The 20,213-nt window shown below is 40.1% G+C and overlaps 1 protein-coding gene across 4 annotated transcripts in view; it reads right to left on the bottom strand.

Annotated features, from left to right (window-relative positions):
- Positions 1 to 20,213, bottom strand: part of hydin (HYDIN axonemal central pair apparatus protein) — a 73,179-nt gene that overhangs the window by 12,648 nt on the left and 40,318 nt on the right. For 3 of the 4 annotated variants that reach the window (XM_044356808.1, XM_044356809.1, XM_044356813.1), the window contains exons 29-69: positions 19,644 to 19,774; positions 17,743 to 17,870; positions 17,204 to 17,340; positions 16,773 to 16,900; positions 16,475 to 16,588; positions 16,029 to 16,109; positions 15,708 to 15,857; positions 15,181 to 15,420; positions 14,501 to 14,630; positions 14,260 to 14,400; positions 13,907 to 14,077; positions 13,499 to 13,672; positions 12,970 to 13,145; positions 12,766 to 12,840; positions 12,407 to 12,590; positions 11,694 to 11,823; positions 11,106 to 11,265; positions 9,810 to 9,935; positions 9,557 to 9,662; positions 9,083 to 9,192; positions 8,619 to 8,783; positions 8,045 to 8,254; positions 7,706 to 7,912; positions 7,284 to 7,516; positions 6,992 to 7,174; positions 6,345 to 6,464; positions 6,094 to 6,253; positions 5,831 to 6,003; positions 5,480 to 5,678; positions 5,273 to 5,366; positions 4,976 to 5,069; positions 4,695 to 4,863; positions 4,000 to 4,082; positions 3,691 to 3,846; positions 2,726 to 2,828; positions 2,234 to 2,438; positions 1,702 to 1,934; positions 1,472 to 1,620; positions 1,050 to 1,245; positions 799 to 907; positions 230 to 469 (exon numbers count right to left, since the gene is read on the bottom strand). In XM_044356808.1, coding sequence (XP_044212743.1) covers positions 230 to 469; positions 799 to 907; positions 1,050 to 1,245; positions 1,472 to 1,620; positions 1,702 to 1,934; positions 2,234 to 2,438; positions 2,726 to 2,828; positions 3,691 to 3,846; positions 4,000 to 4,082; positions 4,695 to 4,863; positions 4,976 to 5,069; positions 5,273 to 5,366; positions 5,480 to 5,678; positions 5,831 to 6,003; positions 6,094 to 6,253; positions 6,345 to 6,464; positions 6,992 to 7,174; positions 7,284 to 7,516; positions 7,706 to 7,912; positions 8,045 to 8,254; positions 8,619 to 8,783; positions 9,083 to 9,192; positions 9,557 to 9,662; positions 9,810 to 9,935; positions 11,106 to 11,265; positions 11,694 to 11,823; positions 12,407 to 12,590; positions 12,766 to 12,840; positions 12,970 to 13,145; positions 13,499 to 13,672; positions 13,907 to 14,077; positions 14,260 to 14,400; positions 14,501 to 14,630; positions 15,181 to 15,420; positions 15,708 to 15,857; positions 16,029 to 16,109; positions 16,475 to 16,588; positions 16,773 to 16,900; positions 17,204 to 17,340; positions 17,743 to 17,870; positions 19,644 to 19,774 — 6,273 coding nt within the window. The remainder of the gene's footprint in view (positions 1 to 229; positions 470 to 798; positions 908 to 1,049; positions 1,246 to 1,471; positions 1,621 to 1,701; positions 1,935 to 2,233; positions 2,439 to 2,725; positions 2,829 to 3,690; positions 3,847 to 3,999; positions 4,083 to 4,694; positions 4,864 to 4,975; positions 5,070 to 5,272; positions 5,367 to 5,479; positions 5,679 to 5,830; positions 6,004 to 6,093; positions 6,254 to 6,344; positions 6,465 to 6,991; positions 7,175 to 7,283; positions 7,517 to 7,705; positions 7,913 to 8,044; positions 8,255 to 8,618; positions 8,784 to 9,082; positions 9,193 to 9,556; positions 9,663 to 9,809; positions 9,936 to 11,105; positions 11,266 to 11,693; positions 11,824 to 12,406; positions 12,591 to 12,765; positions 12,841 to 12,969; positions 13,146 to 13,498; positions 13,673 to 13,906; positions 14,078 to 14,259; positions 14,401 to 14,500; positions 14,631 to 15,180; positions 15,421 to 15,707; positions 15,858 to 16,028; positions 16,110 to 16,474; positions 16,589 to 16,772; positions 16,901 to 17,203; positions 17,341 to 17,742; positions 17,871 to 19,643; positions 19,775 to 20,213) is intronic. The other variant, XM_044356814.1, reaches the window with a different exon arrangement.

The raw sequence follows: 20,213 nt of genomic DNA, 5'->3' as shown, positions 1-20,213 counted from the left end.
TCCTTGATGACTGATGGGAAAATAGGGTCCAGGTTGAAAAATACCGAAGTTTCCCTTTAACAGCATTTCTCTGGGCACAATCATGGAGTGATTGGAGTCATTGGTGATTTCTATACAATATGTCAGACTCCCTGCTATCATCCTAATCTCCTAATCACCTCTTCCTCTCCTTTCCTACCACATTATTATTCCCTTGTAACTCCTCTCCTGCCCCCCTTTCTTCTCCTACCTTTCTCATCATCTTCCTGATCCGTTTCCCGCAGCGATCTGCTAATGTTGTCCAGTGAGACAATTTCCTGGTAAGCTTCTCCAGTCACTCGTATTATGGTACTGCTGTACTGGTTGCCCTCCACCTGCAGTGATATCTTGGCCTTGACACTCAGGGGCTTATCAGAGCAGAAGCTGACCTCAAACTCCACCTCCTCGTTAACCTCCAGCCTCAGGGTGGCTCTGTGCACCAACTGATGCTCTGTGGAAGAGAAGAGAATCAGAATGACAGTCACCAGCATTACAAAGAAGCCTATGTTGAGTTTATAAAATGATAAATTAATGAGGGGAAACACTTTGATGTGGCTCGCAATCCCTGCTGACACCAGTCTGCTAAAGTCTGTGAGGGTTCTGTTCTCAGAGATGGGACTGATGAAACACTGCAGCAGCATTACTGCTAGGGAGTGGAGCAGTAAGCAGTGGCATAGGCATTTGTCTTTCTAGTCCATTGTGTAAATTGCTAATTACTAATCGTTTAAACGAAGAGGAGATGCTATTACTGTAGACTTTGTTTACACATTAAAGTTTTACCAGGGTCAGTGGAGCCCTCAAGTCGTGTGGAGTTGATAGAGCTGCAAGTGTTGCCAGGACCAGCTTTGAGGGCAAACACTCCATGTTTATCCAGCATGTCAATCTGGACCTACATAACACAGAAAGTCATGAAGCACCTTTATTCACAAAATTCCCTCTGATCTAGTTGCAATGTATCAACTCTAACATGTTGAAAAAAGGGACAAATCAATAATAAAAGAAAAAGAAAAAGTGAATGTGTCTCCTCTCACCTTTGCTGAGACATTTCCATCATTTAGCAGCACCAAGCGCAGGGTATGTCTCCGACCTACCAATACCCGTCTGAACTGCAGCATTGGGCTTCCTCCACTGTTCCTCAGTGCTGGACGCACCACACACACACTGGGCAGAGAGCCCTCGCCGATTAGGTCAAACTCCAGCACCTTGCTCTTGAATGTGGGTGTCATTCTGCATCAAGGAAAAGGCAGTGGTAGGAGATGTATTCTCTTAATGTCGTGTATGTCCCTACGCACTGTTTTGGTGAAGCTGCAGCTTTCCTTTCATTGCATATGTGCCTACACAATGTGTTATGACAATATAACTGAATTGAATTGAATCACTATACTCGCAGTAGTAGTAGAATTAAAAGCAGCAAAGGCAACACCAAAGTAGCATACATAGTCATGCACTATACCTGTTGGTTCCCTCCAGTGTGGCTTCAAACACAGCACTGTAGATTTGCATCGTCTGGGGTGTGAAGGTGACCACAGCAAATGAGTGTGACTGGCTGGGAACGGACACTGCCGTGGCAGACAAATCAAAAACATCCAGGTTGCGCGACACCTGTAAGCAAATACAGAAACTCTAACACCTGCTATCTGCAATCAGTGATACTCCCGCACGCACTTATCCATGCCACTCTACCTTCACGCCAACATATTTGATGGCCAAGCTGAGCACGCAGGGCACCTTGCTGTGGTTGATGAGTTTGAAGCGAGCATGAGAAGTTCGCCCCACCAGGACTTTGTTGAAAATAAATTTGTTTTCTTCCAGGACGTAGATGCCTTCAGCATTGCGAAACTGCTCAGAGGAGAGCTGACTGCTGTTGTGACACACATGGTGCTCCTCAAAGATGGAGGCCATGTCTAACACTATGCCTGAGGAACAAAAACAAGAAGAAGGTCATACACAGTGTTGTAGCCCCTTCTTTTTTTCACAGTCTATGCTTTTGTGATCACAAAGATGAAAAGTTCTGATAAAAGATTTTTGAACAAGATAATATGATTTTTGAACTTAAATCCAGACCCCAGGTAGCCCAAATATTGAGCTGCACTCATCTCTATGGGTATTCAAATAGACACAGAAATGGAAAAAACTGTTTTTCTGTTTTACTGAGCCATTTGGAAAAAAAAGGCACAATTGTTGTGGTTTATCAATCACATAAGACAGCTCCCACCTGGCTTGCAGACTTCAGCCAGCAGTCTGTATGGTATGCCCTCAGGCTGGTCTGAGGGGTCACGGTCACTGATGTCAATGAGCAAACCCTGGTTCCAATGGCCTAGCTGTTCAGCTATGCAGTCAACTGTCACCACCTGCTGAGAGCCTGGCTGCAGGGTTCCTGTGCAAGGAGACACTGAGAACACCCCCATGGTGAGGCGATTCTGAAAGGGAGGATCAGAGGAAGGAAAAAGACGTGGAGATGAGAAGTCAGAAATTGACAGTCAGTTGACAACTGTGGCAGGCAAATGTGTAAAAATTGCTAGAATGAAGTAGAATGAGTGAAGTGAAGCAAAATTGCAATTCAGTAGCCTATGATTATCAGCCTAGTTACACACATACTACATACTTCGAAAGACGAATATGTAGAAAACTGTCCACACATAACCCTCAGAACTGCATTAATCACTAAGCATTGTCCTTGTTGTCGTCTCCATTAGCAGCCTCTCACCTGTGTAATGCCTACGTCTCTGGGGAAGGACTCTCTCACTTTGCTACCAGCACCAGTGGGCCTCCCTGAATGGCACTCTGGAGGTATCTTCTTATTTGGAGCTCTGAGACCAGAATACAAACCGCAAATACATTTCAACATCTTCACATAAACTCATTCCAAATTATTAGAGAAGGACCAGGACAATTTTTAGTCTATAAATGTCATTTTCAAGGAGCAGATGAGACCTCAGTTCACAGTTCACCGTGTTAATCAAGGACATTTAATTGCACACTCACACACTCTTTTCAGTTCCACAGTGCACACAGTACTGTCACATTTTTGTATGCAATATATTGTGCCACAATATATTGTTGCAGCCTTATTGGCAGCATTTCTAGTACCATATCCTCAACTTGAAACATAGTTTCTACAAGCAGAGTCGATATTACATTTTGTACTTGTAATTTATGCTCAAGAAAACTCTATTTTCAAAACTATTTGAACTATTGTCCTCGTCTTGTTAGAAATAATATACACTTAATTGATACAAATAAACTATTTTGATACGGATGCTGATTTGATCCTTTGATTTGATTCATTTTACTTTAATATCACAGAACTTCATCATAAAAGCAGCATGTGTCTCTGAATCAAGAAATATGAATCAACATTTGCAGGGATTGGCAACACAATGATGCTTCAATGACACTTAATTTGTACGGTGTATTACATTTTAATATGGGATTTGTCACATATGGCAGCAAACACGGCTCAACATGTACAGTATTTCGTCAACAGCCCAAGAACACCTGAGCTGAACTGCTACTTTGATATTTATTTTAATTTCAAATTTGATTTGTTATTTTCAAAGCATAGAAAAACCGCTGTTCCATTCCAGCTTTTGGAAAAGTATTAGCTTTTATGAGTCTGTGTATAAGTTTGTGTGTGTGTGTGTGTGTGTTTATACTGTGCTGCTCTCCTACCCTGGCCTCCCTGGTGGGTCAGTGTCTGTGATCATACAGCAGATGGTGAAACGGGTCTCAAAAACTCCAGTATTCTCAATAGTGAAGCTCTGGCTTTTCTTGCAGCCGTAGACCACTGGACCAAAGTTGATGTCACATGCAGGTATGATCTTATACCTAGAGAAGGAACACACAGCAATTTATCACAATCTATGTATAGGCTAAATATCAACAAAATAACAAAAGCTTGCAGATTGTGATGAGACGGCGTGACACGTCACATGGTACAAAAGAGAGTGAGAGTGATGACAATATGATTCAAGACCTAACCTGGAGAAGACGGACTGGACTGAAACCTTGATGGCTAGAATGGCTATAGTTTCTCCTCCATCCCCGATGCTGGGTTCAATCACCTGCAGCAGAGAAGTTCAGTTAGCATCTCACCATCTCTCAATTACCTCTTTCACATTTCAAGAAGTTCTCTGCTTTTGAAATAGATGTAAAAATTTTAGCCACATTCCACAAGTTTATGAAGAATGTTTAACTGTCATGTCTTTGTTTCTGCTTTGTATCTCTTATGGTCAAAAACAAATAAGAGTTTCTCAATAATCTCAATAAAACAGCATTTTGAATGCGTCTTGCTTCAACAGCTCCATGTACACATAATTCTGTGGGATTTAAGTGGAATTTAGCTTTTTCTTAATAGTTAATAAATCCAGACACCTAATACATCTTCCCCCAGTAGGCCACCACCATGCCCTATGCATATATAATCATTTTATAACCAGATATTCAGATGTGGTATAACACGGTGAGTGATCTGCTTTCCTTTAGAGAAATACAGTTTTATTTGATGGAAAATGTGCAACGCATACCTCTAATCATGAAATACAAGTAGAAGCTAATGATAGAAAATAAAAAATTATACCAAAAGTTAGTTAACAAGGTTTTCCATTCCTCTATGACCTCAATATGTAATTGAACATCCAGCTCTGGGATCATTAGGAGCTGTGTATGACTCAGACCTGGCAAGGCAGGACAGGTTGCTCTCTAAGAGAGAGTTCCATCATGGGTTTGCAGACGATCTGCACTGTTGTGGGTTTTTTGTGGGGCATTAGAATCCCACTTTTGGGGGACACAGTGAAAATGGAGTCAAGGTTAGGCTGGCTTGGGTCTGTCCGCTCAAGTGTAAACCTTTTGGAAAGAAAGCGAAGAAAGTTCAATAGTGAGATAAAATCCACTTAATGTGGAATCAGACTGATACAATGGTACATCCATAAATCAAAAACTAGCAGTTTGAACTCACCTGTAGGCTATGTCATATTTTCCTTGGTTTTTCATCCTGAGGGACAACTTTGCTTCCTCAAAGACTTTAATGGTTCCGAAGTCCAGACAGCCATCTGCCACAGAAACAAGAGTATACAGTATATCATTTTTTCATTATTATGACATCAGGGCAGCAGCACAGTCACTCAGTGGTGAACACTGTCACCTCACAGCAGGAAGATGATGAGTAAATTCTCCTTGCCTTAATAGAATTACAGTAAAAGCCAAATCAACTTTTACTTTTAAACAAAATATTTGTACACTGTTCCATTTCTACCTGGTGTGATGTCCAGAGCTATATCATAGGCTTCTGCCGTGACCTGTATGTTTTCTGTGTGCACAACACCAAGAATCTTCTCTACATCAGAAACCTAAAACAAAACACACAGCACATGCTGTACTGTACATACAAACAGATCTACATCACTTCACAAATCCTCTGGCCATTTCCATTTCACCACTTGCTCTTATACTGTTTTCTCACTTCCAGACGTAAAATCTTCTTAATGTGGAGTGGCTTCCTGGCCCTGAAGTGCAAGCTCAGGAGGAAAGAGGAGTTGGGTGAGATGATGCCCTCATCCTGAGGCACACTGAACTCATCACCCAACTCCTCCACACCCTGCAGTCTCCAGGATACCGGCAGAGCTGTCTTGTTGTGGAGTGTCACACTACGGCTGTCTCGTCTAGAGAGAAGGATGGAAAAGGGTAGGTTGAGTGGAGAACAGGACAGAGGGATTGACAGTTTAGTTTATACAAAAAATAATTTGCTGTTATCGCTGCACTTGATGTATTTTGATTTGACTTTTGACTGAAATTAGTCTCTACAATCTGGTACCTGTGCAGCAAAATCCTGTCAAAAAACAAATGCTTGCTTTCCAGCTCCAGTTCTGGCCGAACTCCCCAGCAGGAGAGGTTAATGATGACAAGCTCTGGATTGTCCTTGATACAGCACACAATGCTGTCCTTGATTTGTCCCACTTTTGTTGGATAAGCCCAAACTGTCAACTCCTAGCAGGACGGAATAATATTTACAAGTAATAATGTTATTACAGTCATCTGTATTAATTCAATGGTCAATGTATAATAGAAATATTGTACCTGTCTCTGGTCAGGTTTGAGAGTCATGGTTGGAGGGTCCAGCAGATATGTGGTGGCCTGAGTATCATGCTGGAAACGGAACTGAACCTCAGCTTCCAGACCTGAATTGTTTTTGATCACTAGTCTCTCTCTGTTCTCTGGGTACTTATTTTCCTTGTATCTACACAGACAGACACACATACACACATAATAATCTTTAAATGCATATGTGAAGACAAACACAAATACGCTGCCATCATTCTTCCTCTTACCTGTCTCTGCTCTTGCTACAGAGTAATGGTCCAAACTCAAAGAATCCAGGCTTGACTACGTAAATCTTCTGGAGCCCTTCTTCCATTTGCGGCACCTTTCTACTGAAGCTAAAAAGAGTTCTGTGGAAAAATGAGGTTGGATTACTGCCAGAAAATCATACTGTAACATCAATAACTATCAATAACGACTGAGATTTGAAAGGTTAAAAGTAAGTTTTGAAAGTGTAATTTGGTTTTAAATCTGAAAAAAATGATTTAAATATTTGAGTATAATGTCTGATGTTTGCATCTGTCTCTTCGAAGTTTCAAAACTTGCTATGCAGACATTCAACACAATTCTTTCAGAGATCTAACTCACTTTTTCTCAATATTCAACATGCTCTTTTTAGAGATTTGAATCTGCTCTGTCAGGTTTGCCTGCTGGGATTACTGACTGTGTTTTAACTGGGTAAAATAAATATTTGACTGTAACTCAACTTGATATATTTGGGATGTTTACTAAAATTTAAAATTAAGTTTTTTTTAAAATGAACTCTGACATGTAGGAGAAATCTGTGCATACTTATACTCATTTCTGTTAACCTCTCCCTTCCTCTACCAATCCTTTTAATTCATGACTACATTAAAGGTAAACAATGCTGACTGACTTGTAGTCTTTGCAGATGGAGGGATATGTACACATTCCTCTACAGGGCAGCTGGTAGCGTCTCTGGGTCCCAAGTAGCTCAAAGTTGAAGATCTGTTCAAACTTCCCTGGAGTCTCTGAGTAGAACCATATCTTCATAACCACTTTGCCATTGGCTGGAACAACCCAGCGAAATGTCATCAGGCTGCATAAAATACACGGATAAACATGCATAATTAGTAAAACAACAACAACAACAAAGCACTCATATAATTATGGTATAAGTTAATGTGTTGTCTGTATGTTTTTCTTGCCTCTGGTTGCGTTTCAGCTCTAAGCTTGCTTGGTGTTGGTCTTGTTTGATGCAGTCAGACATGGAGGAGACATATAAAGGAGGTGAGCGAGACCTGTCTGATCCCTTTGCTTTTGTCTTGGCTGACGTTCGTCTCTTGCTCCTCTGACTCTCTCTGCTCTTTTTATCTTTGTCCTTTGTTACTTCCTTGGTGCTGCCCTTGATGCGACTTTTAGAAGTTGCAACAGCCTCCTCCTTTAGTGTGCACAAACACATACAGATGCATAAAAACACACTCAAACATCATTCTGATTTTGTAATTTTTAGTCCATTGTGATAATTTGGTATGATAACCCATGTGACCATGGTTAGTGCTCATTTTGCTTTCCAAATTAAGCCCACATTTCCTGTAAATATTTATTTATGGTAGAAAAGGACCATTACCTTTACTGCTGATGCTTGTACATCTTCCTCTGACTCTTTCTTCTCATCACCCTGTTCATCTGTCCCAGAAGGACTCAAAAAGGTGAAGCAGTCGCAAGTCAGTTGACTGTTAGATTGCACCCTGTCTTTGGGGAAAGGAACCACAGAAAAGGTGATGGGAGGAGGGATGGGTGGGCCACTAGGTCCCAACCCTAAATCATCCAACACCTAAGGAGACAAAAGGAAAAAGGAACATGGAAGAGGTACTGATGTAAAACCCAGTGGTAGGCTACAGTTTGACTTAGAGTAAATCATGCTATCCAAAAAACCCCCAAAAAACCCAGAAAAAATAGGCCATACCTCCTCCAGAAGAGGCAGGGTGTTGCCCTTGAGCAACTCAGTGGCACTCGGATAGTCTTTGCCTGTTACATTCAGTACAATATGAGGGGTGATATTCGGTGGAGACACCTTGTCTCCTGGTTTTTCTGCTTCAGCTGGTGGTGCCATCTGGCTAGGCATTGGAGACAGGACCTTGCTGCTGGCTTTTTTGGCCCTCTTGCCAACAGGAGTCTGTACACAGATTGAGATTGATGGGTTCAAAATTTCAGCTCTAGTAATACTGAGGTTTTATTTGTCTGTGTGAGTCATCTATATCAAAGTCCAAATTTTCCAAACAATGATAATGGTGGTTTTTCAGAATTTTCTTAATATGGTAAGAAAATATATGCACACATAAGAAAAGGTATGTTCACTCTGGGTATTGATATATACATTGGTCAAATTGCTTTTGTAGGAAGCAACCAGGTTGAGCTATTCACATATTATGTGAACACTTCGGAAGAGGATAGAGCAGATTATCATCATTTTCCTAATTTTCCTCATCTTTATTTATGTCACTTATACATGACCACTTTCTTGAAGTCAGCAAACTCACCTGTTTCTCTGTTGGGACATCCTCTGTAGCCACTGGGGCCTCTTCACTCGGAAGTGGAACCAGCAACAGGCCCTGAGCCCGGTCCCAGTTCTGCAGAATGTGTTCCACCTGGGCCTGGCTCTGCTCATACGCACTGAATTGACACTGCAGCTCATCCACACCAGACTAGATAGGGGTGCAAAGGGTGATTAGGAGAAAGAGCAAGAGTAAACAACTAGGTCATAAGCATTTAACAGCATTTACTGCATTGTCTTGGTAGAAACTTGGTGTATGTGCGAAGGCTATTCATATCCAACATATTATATGGCTAAAATAGTCTTTGTTATTACAAAAGTTCTAACTGCAAGCACTAGGTTTAACTGTTATACTGTATGTGAATTTGACATTTAACAGCAATTACGTATAACTGTGAATGGAATTCTCTTATCCACCATGTCTAAATTGTTAGTTATCAATAAACCCACCATTTCTCCCTCTGGCTTGTCTGCAGGTTGAGGAGACTCTGACGTATGTTGGTTTCCATTGGTTTCTTCTATCTTCTTAAGTGAATGATCAGCCTCTTTGCTTTGATGTGCTGTATTAGCAAACAAGGTCAATGGTAATACATGGTTTCATTTTTCATCATGAGTTTTATCCTGTAAATGGTGTGAAGTAAATTATCATAATGATATAATTGACTCCTTAGTGTACTTTGGTAGTTATTTTTACTTCTGTGTACATGAATTGATGTATCCGCAATTACTTATAATTAATCAGGTAACCTCATCAGGAGCTTATCTTGGTTTTGGAGACCAGATCAAAACAATGTATATTAGTTAAAACTGTAAGCCTAAGAATTCGATAAAGTTGTGAGTTCAAACAACATGTTGTATCCTTTCATATAATTTGACCGGGAAGTTTCTATGTCCTGCATTAAACAGTGTGGAGGGATTCCTTACATTTGTTGGCACCTTCATTCAAATTGCGTTGTTCTCTTGAGTCCACTAGTGATTCTTTAGAGTTGTTACAAGGAGACATCCGACGACCATCCATTGCAGCTGTTGACTGAAGAGGAAGAAGGATTCCAAAATCACTGATTGGCCGACAGTGTATGTGTTATTATGTGTGTATGTATTTGCATGTTCATATGTGAAATCTGGTCCAGAAGATTTGGTTCACAGAGGAATGACTGAATGGCATGTGTGTACAGACCTGCTTTTCCCCATGCACGTCTTTCTTTCCTGACACTTCTTTAGTATCTCTCTCTACACCCATTTTGCTTTTCTTCAGCTCTCCTTCCTCTTCTGTCAGTCCCTTCATCTCCATATTTTCTGTACTCTGAGAGCCAGAGATCATATTGAAGACAGAATGCTAATAATGAGAAAACACAGTTTGGCCTCTATTTTGGTGTCTGGGCATGGCGAGGAATCTTGGTGACACGTCTTCTGCCCCAGTGGGAGGAGAAGTGCTATAGAGAGTGTGCCATTGTCAATTCAGTGTCATACTGTCTGCTTGGAGCAGTTCAACAGCCCTTCTGCTCCTTAAAATTTTGGTCAATTTATTTGGTGAAGGCACACCCCTTTAAGCTTCTCTGAAATCACAAAAACATCTTTATTCATGTTTTGCTCATCTTCACAAGATTCCAGCAAGTTAAAGTAAAGGTTAATGAGTGAATCTCACTAGCTTTGGTATCCACAACAGTCACCAGCCTACAGACAGCCTTTCCCTTAGCCTAGTGCCTCTCTTTACAGTCATCTGAAGATGGCAGGTACTCTATCTGTTCCTTTGGTGATGATGTCACTTTCAAACTACAATCATGCATGGCAGAGCTGTTGGTTAAATTTTGTGCAACCAGCACCATACTGTTGCAGAATAACCACCTCAATGCTTATGTGCACATCAAGTTTGTCAGTTAAGATTAATTATTTTGAACAGTTTTTAATGCAAACCAACTGGCATGTTGGATACTGACACATTGAAAATAGTTCACACAGCCCCAAGAAAAATCTTAGGTCAATAAAAATCTGTCTATACACTAATAAGTTGTTTGTTACAACCAATCCTCTCGTGGTGTCTCTTTTCAAAACACTAACTAGGGGCAATGACTGTGTTTTAACTGCCAAAAATACTGCCTGGTGTGCCGCATTTTAATTACAATACAGATAGAGGTGTGGCTATAATGAGCAACATGATGTGATAGATGTGCATAGATATCGCTCTGGTTAAATTTTATGGTGGTGTTCCCAGAAACAAAATAGTGTTACATTTATGTAATATTGATTTGTGGATCATTATCAGGAATAATTGCTCTATAAATGTTCATTTTGGAGTAAGAAGATTGAAAGGTTTCGTTCCCAGGTTGAAAAAATAATTTCAGAAATAAAAAAGATACATGATAAATTATATATTACATTATAAATTCTACCTTTGTGTGTGCCTATGTGTGTATTTTGCTTCACAGAGGATTTTGTTCATAGAGGAGTGTTGAAATGGGATAGATATACAGACCTGCTTCATCTCCAGCAAGCTCTTTTTCCTCAACCCTTCTTTAGTATCCTTCTTTCCTTTTTCCTTTTTGCTCTTCTTCTTCAGCTCCTCTTCTTGTAGTCTCTTCATGTCCTCCTGTTGCCTCTTCTCCTCTTGCTTTTTCACTATTCGCTCAAGCTCCCTTATACACAAGCACACGCATACACACATAAATACACGTTTTTTTTAATGGTTGAAAATATTCCCATTATTTGGGGGAAGCTGTGTTTACTTTGGGCCAGAGCAGCCTAATTAGTATTTGTGAACAATTCTTCTAGACTCTAGAGGGGACTTCAAACAAGTAATGTGCACAACATTAAAAACCGCACATTATTTGACCATATTTTTATTTAGATTTTCTCTTGCGTCATCCTTCCAAAACAACTGTTCAGCATTTGACTGCTGCTTCTTTCCTTTAATTTTATCCTCTTTAATTCTTGGTTCAACAATTTTGTACCTTCAATACTAACAGGGTTGCATTCATAACTTAATGGGTAAAAAGGTTTTTAACAAAAACCACAATGTCCAGCACCTAATAGAGAGTGTGTCCAACCATCCTGCAGTCAGTACCTGAGTTTCTGCTCTCTGTGTCGCTGAGCAATACGTTCCTTCTCCTCCTCTGGTAGAGCATCATACTCCTCCTCATCCAGCTCCTGCAGCCACTGCTCCTCCTTGTCGGCTTTCTCTTTCTGCAGGGCCTCTGAAGAACACACACAAACACAACACCCACAGATAGTTGCACATATGGTGTCATAAAGCTTTATGAAAAAAAAATAACATAAACCATACAAACATTTTGAGCACTGTCCTTAAAAGTACCCTGTGGAGTTTTCTTGCAAACAGTTTCTGTTTACATTCAGTGTTACTCATCAAAATGCATTATGTGCAAACTTAAGATCTAACATACGTGTTGAATGTATTTCCTTCCTCATAAAGATATGCAAAACTGATTTCTTTTGGAAAATTTTGATACCTGCATTGTTTACATCCATGTTTTTCTCACTAGGAGCCTTCTTCTTTCCTGCCTTTGCTGGCGTATTACTACCTTTCACATAACATTACAGCCAACTGTAATTTAGTGACATGAAACAAACAAAACAGGTACAGGTACTACTGTAATAGTGGTCAAAAACTCCACAGGGTACCTTTAATTGTATCAGATTCCAAATTAAATCTTAAATATACTGTATACTGTTATACTTGATTTTTTATTCTTGGATATTCTATTTTGCAACAAAACTTGAAGCAGTCCTATTGTATAAGATTGTGTGTATGTATTTTACCCTCAGCTTCTCGTTGAGCTCTCTCTCGTGCCTTCAGGGCAGTGTAGGAGTCTGACAAGTTGACTACGTAGATATGTTTCCGGTTATTAAGGGCCTTGAGGACAACTTGCAGCGTGCTTGCCACTGATTGAGTGTACACCGACTCCAGGCCATCAATCACTACACCACGGTAACAGTCACTTAACTGTTATCACGACAACAGCAGCACCCACAGCAATGACAAGACAAAGAGAGCAAACATGATGACACGGTGCAAACCAAGTGAAACTCTGCCTCTTTAAATGGTTACATACAATATATATCAGATATCTGCTGGTTCACAAGTACAAACAGCTGTAATCAAAACAGGGTCATATTACCTGTAATCTCTCGGCCAGGATATCAACCAGCAGCTGCTCAGGTAAGAGATTGCTGAGAGTAGTCCCATCTACTCCCTGAGACAAAAAGAGTGGTTTTTGTTTGCAAAGATGTATCCAGTAGGAGCCAAACCCTCAATTTTTAGAGATTTTTTTTTTTTCAATGGTAAAACACACTAGGTGACTAGCAGACTTTAGGAAACGTACCAGGCAATGGGCGACATGCGTGCTTTCAGTGTCCTGAAGTTCCTTGGAGTCATTTCTACTGCAGCTGTCCTCGCTAGGTTTCACAAGAACCTCCACAGGAGCTGAATTTGGAGCTGGATCTGTGGTTTCAAGAAGTGCTGCAGGTCCTGGTGCTGTGGTATCTTCACAGGCCTGAGCTGGAAGCAGACAGATATATTTCTCACCCATTAATTATCAATTTTAAGTTGATGGTAGACTGTGCTCCTCAGTAGTAGTGTCCAAACTTACTATAGAAGATTCATAATCCCTAATTACAAGCACAGTGCAGCTTAGTACAGTATGTCTTGTACTGTTGACCAATTAGCTGTTCCACTGAGGTGGCAGGTGATTACATGCCTTGTTAAATGGCATATTGACAGTATGAGAAAAATTACTTATCTGTCACAAGCCACTTTTTCTGACTTCTAGGCTACTGCAACTCCCAAAACACAAAAACTCCATATAATTATTTTAAAAGGATTGCACTACATTTATGGTATATCTTGCTTACCAGCCTCCTCAGCCTTCCTCTGAGCATACTCAGCAGCAGCACTGTCATACAATTGTCTTGCTGTCAGACTAACAGGTGAAGTGCCATTTATCAGCACATCTGTAAACACAGCATCAACACTCAGGCACGCTCCTCCGTAATGATGTCCCAGAGCAGCTGCTGTGCTGCTCTTACCTTGAAAAACGGAGGAACAGGACACATATACAGTTTTAAACTCACTACTACCCCACAGTTGTTATGCAGTAAGCAATCGCTACAAACCTCTCTGATGAAATAACAACTATATATGCAGTATATACGTATGCATAATCACCCAGCCAGATGACTTTATGTTTAATATTTAATTGAAAAATCAAACAATCGTTTTATTTTTTCCAATGCAGAATCAACTGTTTTCAACTGCTTCACCTGTCAGTGGGGCTCCATATACAATAATAGCAATGCCTCTGCGGTTGCGTGCAGCCAGACCCTCAGGTGACAGGTCAACACCCATGTGGCGGGCGATTGCTCTGGAGACAGGGGTCATTTCTAGGTGTCCCAGTCTCCCATGGCTTCCATCTTTGGCCATCTCTGAAAGAACTGAATGCACAAAACAAGCATTAGAGAGAGAGAACGTGAGAAGTTAAACTTTAGTATAAGAGTTAAAGTTGAAGTCAATCTTACACCTTGTACCTGTGCAAATGACTGTGAATTACACTCGCCTCGTGTGAGAATACTTTCACAAGCTTGCAAAATTCCACTACTAAAATGGTTGCACTCACGCAGTTCAGCTCGGTCCACAGTTGTGTGTTTTTTTCCCTCCTTGCTGTCTGGTGGGAGGGAATCGCTTTGTCTCAATCTCTTTTCTTCCTCCTGTGTTTCACCCTTCCCAGCTTCTTTTTCATCAAAGTCTTCCTTCAGCTCTGGTGCACACAGGTAGGTCAGGTTAAAACAGGTATGTGCTGATACACTATTCAGACCCCTGCAGGTATATGATCTAAGTCTATGTGTGCCTGAACCTACCATCATCTTTCAGCTGGGAGCAGTGCTCCTTGTAGTAGTCGAGCAGTTCTGTGGGAAGACTTTCTCCAGGGGCCCTGGGAGGCAGCAGCAGCACGTTGTTCTCATCATAACCATGCATCAGACGCAGGATCTGCATGGGATGAGAGGGATGGGGGGTGAGAGAGGGGGGAAGAGGTGCAGAAAGAGGAGCAGACGGAAGAAACGAGAGGAGACTGGTGGGCAAAAGCTGTTTCTTTCTGATGCATTTCATAGTCTCACTCCATATCTCCAGTAACAAGTGTTGAAAAATAAAACAACAAAAGCTGATTTAGTTAAAGTGGTTTAAACATAAGAACTGGTTATGCTGTCTCTTTGTCAAGGTTTAGGCTGGGCAGGACTTCTGATGGCTTTGCTCCCCCCTGGTGGATGAATAGTTTATAAGTTTTGGTTCAAGGTGTGTGATTTACATGAAACTGACTCTATGACAGAAGAAGACATGTCCCTTTTCAAGAGTCTATCATTAACAAATGACCTTGCTGTCCATCTCATTCCTATTTTCTCTTTGTCTCTTATCCATTGGCAATCCTACAGGATAAGGTCAGGATATGAGGTCATCATATAACCCCATTTCTTGCTTTTCACCACCATACATTACAAAATAAAACACATTCTTTTTTGAAACTTCAGAAAAAGAGAGCTACCTCTTCTTCCTCGAGATACTGTGTGTCGAACTCCAGGGAGTAGAATTCAACGGGGAAAGAGCAGGGGTTTTTGACTGTGACCGTGGCTTCCACATCTGTGCTGACAGGCCGGCAAGGCGCCAGCTCCACCACTGACGGGCAAAACTCGAGTTGTGGCTCCTCACCCTGCCCCTGAGCTGTAATGAACACCTGCTGGGTGCCCTCAGCCACACGGACCACTAGCTGCCTGTTGTAAGCACACTGCAAAGACATACTGTGTATAGTATATAGTATGGTAACCATCCTTGTCTTTATTTTCTAACAATTATCAAACTCTTTGTGCATGCTACTTTTCAACTTTCATCTTTCTTTTATAAATACAAAAATCAAAATCCATATTTTATGAAATTTGGGTGCATTCTTTTATTTCCAATGTTGTGTTTCCACCATTTCATAAAAGCAGTAACCCATACAATGCCATGTTACTCTGCCATGAATTGTGCCAAACAACTGTTTGTAGATGCTCTGAAATCAGCAAAGCTCCTTACCCCCTCAGCAGGGCTGAACTTGACCTGGACATTGACCTTCTCACCGTGGGAAAGCATGCCAGAGCAAGGAACCATTTCAAATACCGCCGGAGGAGGCCGCTGCTCCTGCAACACCTTTTTACGCGTGTAGAGAGGCAGGAACTTGTCAACCTGAGTGAATGCAAGAACAGTAGCAGGTCTCACCTTCATGCAGTGATGTCTGTATTTGTCTTTATTAGATAGGATTCTGAACAATTAGTACTAAAGATGGCAGATGTTGTGTAGAAGGAGTTTTTGTTATGTGGTGGATATTAATATTTACAAAATTATTTAATTATTTACCTTTTTGAGAGGCTTCACCTCCTCAACTATGCTCCAGTTGCAGGGCACAGACTCGTGATTCAACAGCTGTATAGTCTTGATCTAATGGGACATGAGATATAACACAGAAAGTTCTGTATCAACAACCTGATCACATTCTCATTTCTGTTTGAGTATTAAGCAGAATGAACTGATTGAAGATTTCATGCTGAAGCATATAATGTTTGAATGTACGTTTGGTAAGAGCAGTCCTTGGAAATTATACACTTAACCTGATCTTACAGTAAACGATCGCAAGATGGCACCACAGCAAGGCAGCATACTGGTCTCTTATTAGTGCCCCTCATTAGTTGTGTCAATCTGTACATCATATGGCATTTGTACTTTGACCTACTTTCCTGTTCTTCTATTTTTGCATGTTGATAACACTAAGTATAATAAAATGGGCGGTAGAATCACACTATTACCTGACACATGCCACACTGTACAGTGTCAAACTGCAGTGTATCCGTGGAAACAGTAACGGTCGGTACAGTCACAACTGCACTCAGCCGCACCTGCACCAATGGGCCACCTGTGACCTGTAAAACAAACACAATGATCTTAAAAACAAGATCACACTGCTGTTCATCACTGAGGGAGGGGACTCAATTATTTAGAAATATGATTGTTTCATAGATACAGATACAATGGGGTAGTGCAGAAATAATGACTGTTAATGATGATAATTGATGATAATGAATGTTTGATCATGCCCATGTGTACCTGTATTGGCATGACAACACTTATGCCCCCCATCTGCAGGTTGGCTCCTTGGGAATCAAATTTCACTGTGAAAGTCTGTGTCTCACCGCAGGGAAGGTTCTTCACTCTTTCAAATTCTACACTGAAACCTTTAAAAGGAGCAAAAACACAATCACAGCTTTTTATTTGTTGTGTTAAGTGTAGAACAATTGAGAAGAACAGATAATAAAACAGCCAATGAAAACACAAGGATTAATATCAGAGGAGGGGCAGACTACGGAAAACATGTTGTATTAGTTGTAGTGTCCCTTAGGTCCAATCACTGTCAAATTAAAGATTTGGTATAAATGTGGTAGTACAGAAATATTACTGATTAGGAAACAGAGATTAACTGAAAATGTCACATGAGCCTAAATAATGTATTCATGTCTTGCTGCCTATTCATGTGTTACCTGTGCCAGAGAGAGGTTTGCGCTTTGCACAGAAGGACACAGCCACTGACCCAGTGTTGGTGACATTTACAGTGTGACTGAGGACTTTGCCAGGAATGACATAACCAAAATCCAAAACATACTCTGGGAGCTGGAACCTGGGGGAGAGGGAAGGGGTAGAGATGGATAGAAAAAGCATAAATGGGACAAAGTTAGTTCATTAAGTTTTGATTTTACGCATGTGAAGAGTTTTTCTGATGTAGTGCATAAACAGTGGAGCACAGTTAATTGCCTTGGACTTCGATTTGCTTACTTTATATGTGATAATAACTTCGGCCATATCACCCAGACATATTCTGCAGTATAAATTTGTGGAACTTGAACAAGCAAGTGTAATATGGTATGAATCAAATCAGCAGACACACACCAGAGAGCAAAAACTTACTCAGCCAGATATCATTCATTAACCCAGACTCAACTCCACAACACAGTTTCACACAGTCCTCACTTCAGTCCAGCAAGTGACCATCTGTTTAATCAGAGTGTGTGTTTGTACATACTTGCTAAGTTTGTGCCACTTTCTGGAGGAATCTTGTGAGTCTCTGAGCTCTATCAGGCTACCCGACACAGCGAGAGCATTTTCTTTGACCAATGTTCTCTCAATCTCCATGTGAAGCAGCTCTTCATACTAGAGGCAGCAGGCAAAAGAGAGAAGAGAGGGAAAAAGAAGGATGGGGTGAGTAAACACTCAAAAGTTTCTAAAAAGAATTGAAGAGTTACAGAAAGTAATTAATAGTCTGAATGGTAAGAAAAATATTTCAAGGTTTGTCCAAATATATAATCATGTCACAGATGTTGGTGCGGTAAACGTGAAAATTACATACACAATTTTGACATCTTCAGCAGCAAGTAAACTACTCACAGTTGTGATTGAGGACATTTACAAATATATTCCAGCTAGTCAAAATGGCTGTTGACCATATCTCAAATCTGTATTTTCAAAACTCCCTTCAAGATATTCATAAACCTTTTCTAGAAATCCTAAAAGGAAATTTCAATGTTAATAATTAAACTTTAAAATATATCAAATTTTTACTTTCTAACTACTTTCTAATTGGTCATAACTCCAGTGCCTTAAATTATATCAACTATGGCATTTTGGCAGGTAATATTTTAGTTTTAGATATCCAAAATGATCAGTAAGAAATATTTAAAGGTATGGAAATAGAATTTCAAAATCCAATTCAAAATCAATAGGAGCTTTAATTAGAGGTGACATTTTAGGAAATACACTTATCTAATATCTCACATTAGCCCCTGTAAAACACAAAATTTATGAATTGATTAAACAAACAGTTTAACAAGCGTAAACAAATAAAGTGTAAATTAGTGAATAAGCCTGACTATTCCTTTAATAGCAGAGTAACTTAAGCATAGCTTTAGTCAACTAGTCAGAGTGTAATTGATAATGTAATTTATCATTTTGACTGGGTAAAATGTAATCAATATTTAAGTTTTAGCTAGTCAATAATGTATAAGCTACAGTATGACAAAGTAACTTAATGATATCTGTTATATCATTGTAGATGTGTAGTATTTATCTACACTGGTTAGTGTAATCAACCAAAATTTTTAAACCCTTTATAAATCAGTTTACAGAAATCAGAAAACCGTTGTTGTCCATCTCAAGGCGATATAAATTTGTCTGTGACGTGGTTCATAAGGTACACACAGAATGAAGAAATCTCTTCCTTTCTTGTAGACTGTAACAACAGTAAATAGAAAGTCACTGAGGTCAAGATCTTTTTCTGGATAATGTAATCTGGCCAATTTGTCAGGTTTTGCACAGGTACTGTAGCTTCTCTAGGAGAACCTTATCTGTTATGAAAATGTTTGCATTTTCATTTCAGTAGTTAGAGGAAATGCCAGGGATGTTGCTGGAACAACACACAAAACCGTGAGTAAATAGGCTACTGAGGGGAAAAGCAGAAAATAGCAATTTCCATTGTAATTCAATGGCTCGTGTCTTGGTGAATAGGACACCCTGAAAAATCAATACACAGATAAGAAACAGGAAAAGCCCTACATAATAGGCTGGTTACGAACAGCAGGGATGTAGTGGTACTGCCTTCCCCTTACAGAAAACAATATATTGAGAAATGTGCAGCATATATGCTGACCGCAATGGCAGGCATAAGAAAACTCTTTCTCTACATAAACAGGAAGGACTGCATGAAACAACAGTTTGCTGTATTTATTTATGTATTTAGTACATATCTTATATGTTTTTTCATATATTGTTATATTGATGTAAGACTTTCTGAAATCACTTTTGCCTGTATTAGCATGAAACATTGTGTAGTTTTCACAACATTTGCTTGTTAGTAACCAACATGACTACAATATTAAGTCCAAAACTCAATATTGTATGAGAGCATCTTTAAAAGTTTCAGTCACTGACTTTCAGGGTGCAGGTGGCCTCTGTTGTTGCTCCTCCACCAGTGGTGATTCCATTCAAAACTTCTTCTCTCAATCTATTTGCCTCCACAGCTGTTCTGGCCTGCTGCACCACATCACTGTAGCACTCGTCCGCTGCAAGGGAATTACAGCATCCAATCAGAGCATTTGTGTTTCTCTATTTGTTAGCATTGAGGTGTGATTATTAGAGAGACCTGAGAGACCATCAACCAGACAATTTGGGCTCAATGCTTTCTAGCATAAGGACAAGACTCTGTTCGATGACAATTTCCTCATGTGGATCAATAAACTATTACATTATGTGGTATAGTAAGCACCTTCTGTTGATTTTTATTGCTATCAAATTTCAGTTTTTTCCTTTCAATGCACAGATTCCTTCTAGTGGCATCGCCTGACACTACCCTAACACTGCATTTGGGCAAATAAGATTAATCTATATTGTAGCAGTTAGTCTGTTGCAGCTTGTGATTTTGGCTACAATGAAAGCATAATAATGAGACTAAATCTTGTATTCTGCAGCTCAGTTGCAGTAAATTCTCATCTTTTGGTTTGT

The sequence above is a fragment of the Thunnus albacares genome, chromosome 7, assembly GCF_914725855.1.
Source record: "Thunnus albacares chromosome 7, fThuAlb1.1, whole genome shotgun sequence".
Classification (NCBI taxonomy): domain Eukaryota; kingdom Metazoa; phylum Chordata; class Actinopteri; order Scombriformes; family Scombridae; genus Thunnus; species Thunnus albacares.
Note: the sequence above shows the minus strand (reverse complement) of the source record. Positions and strands in the feature narration are given on the sequence as shown.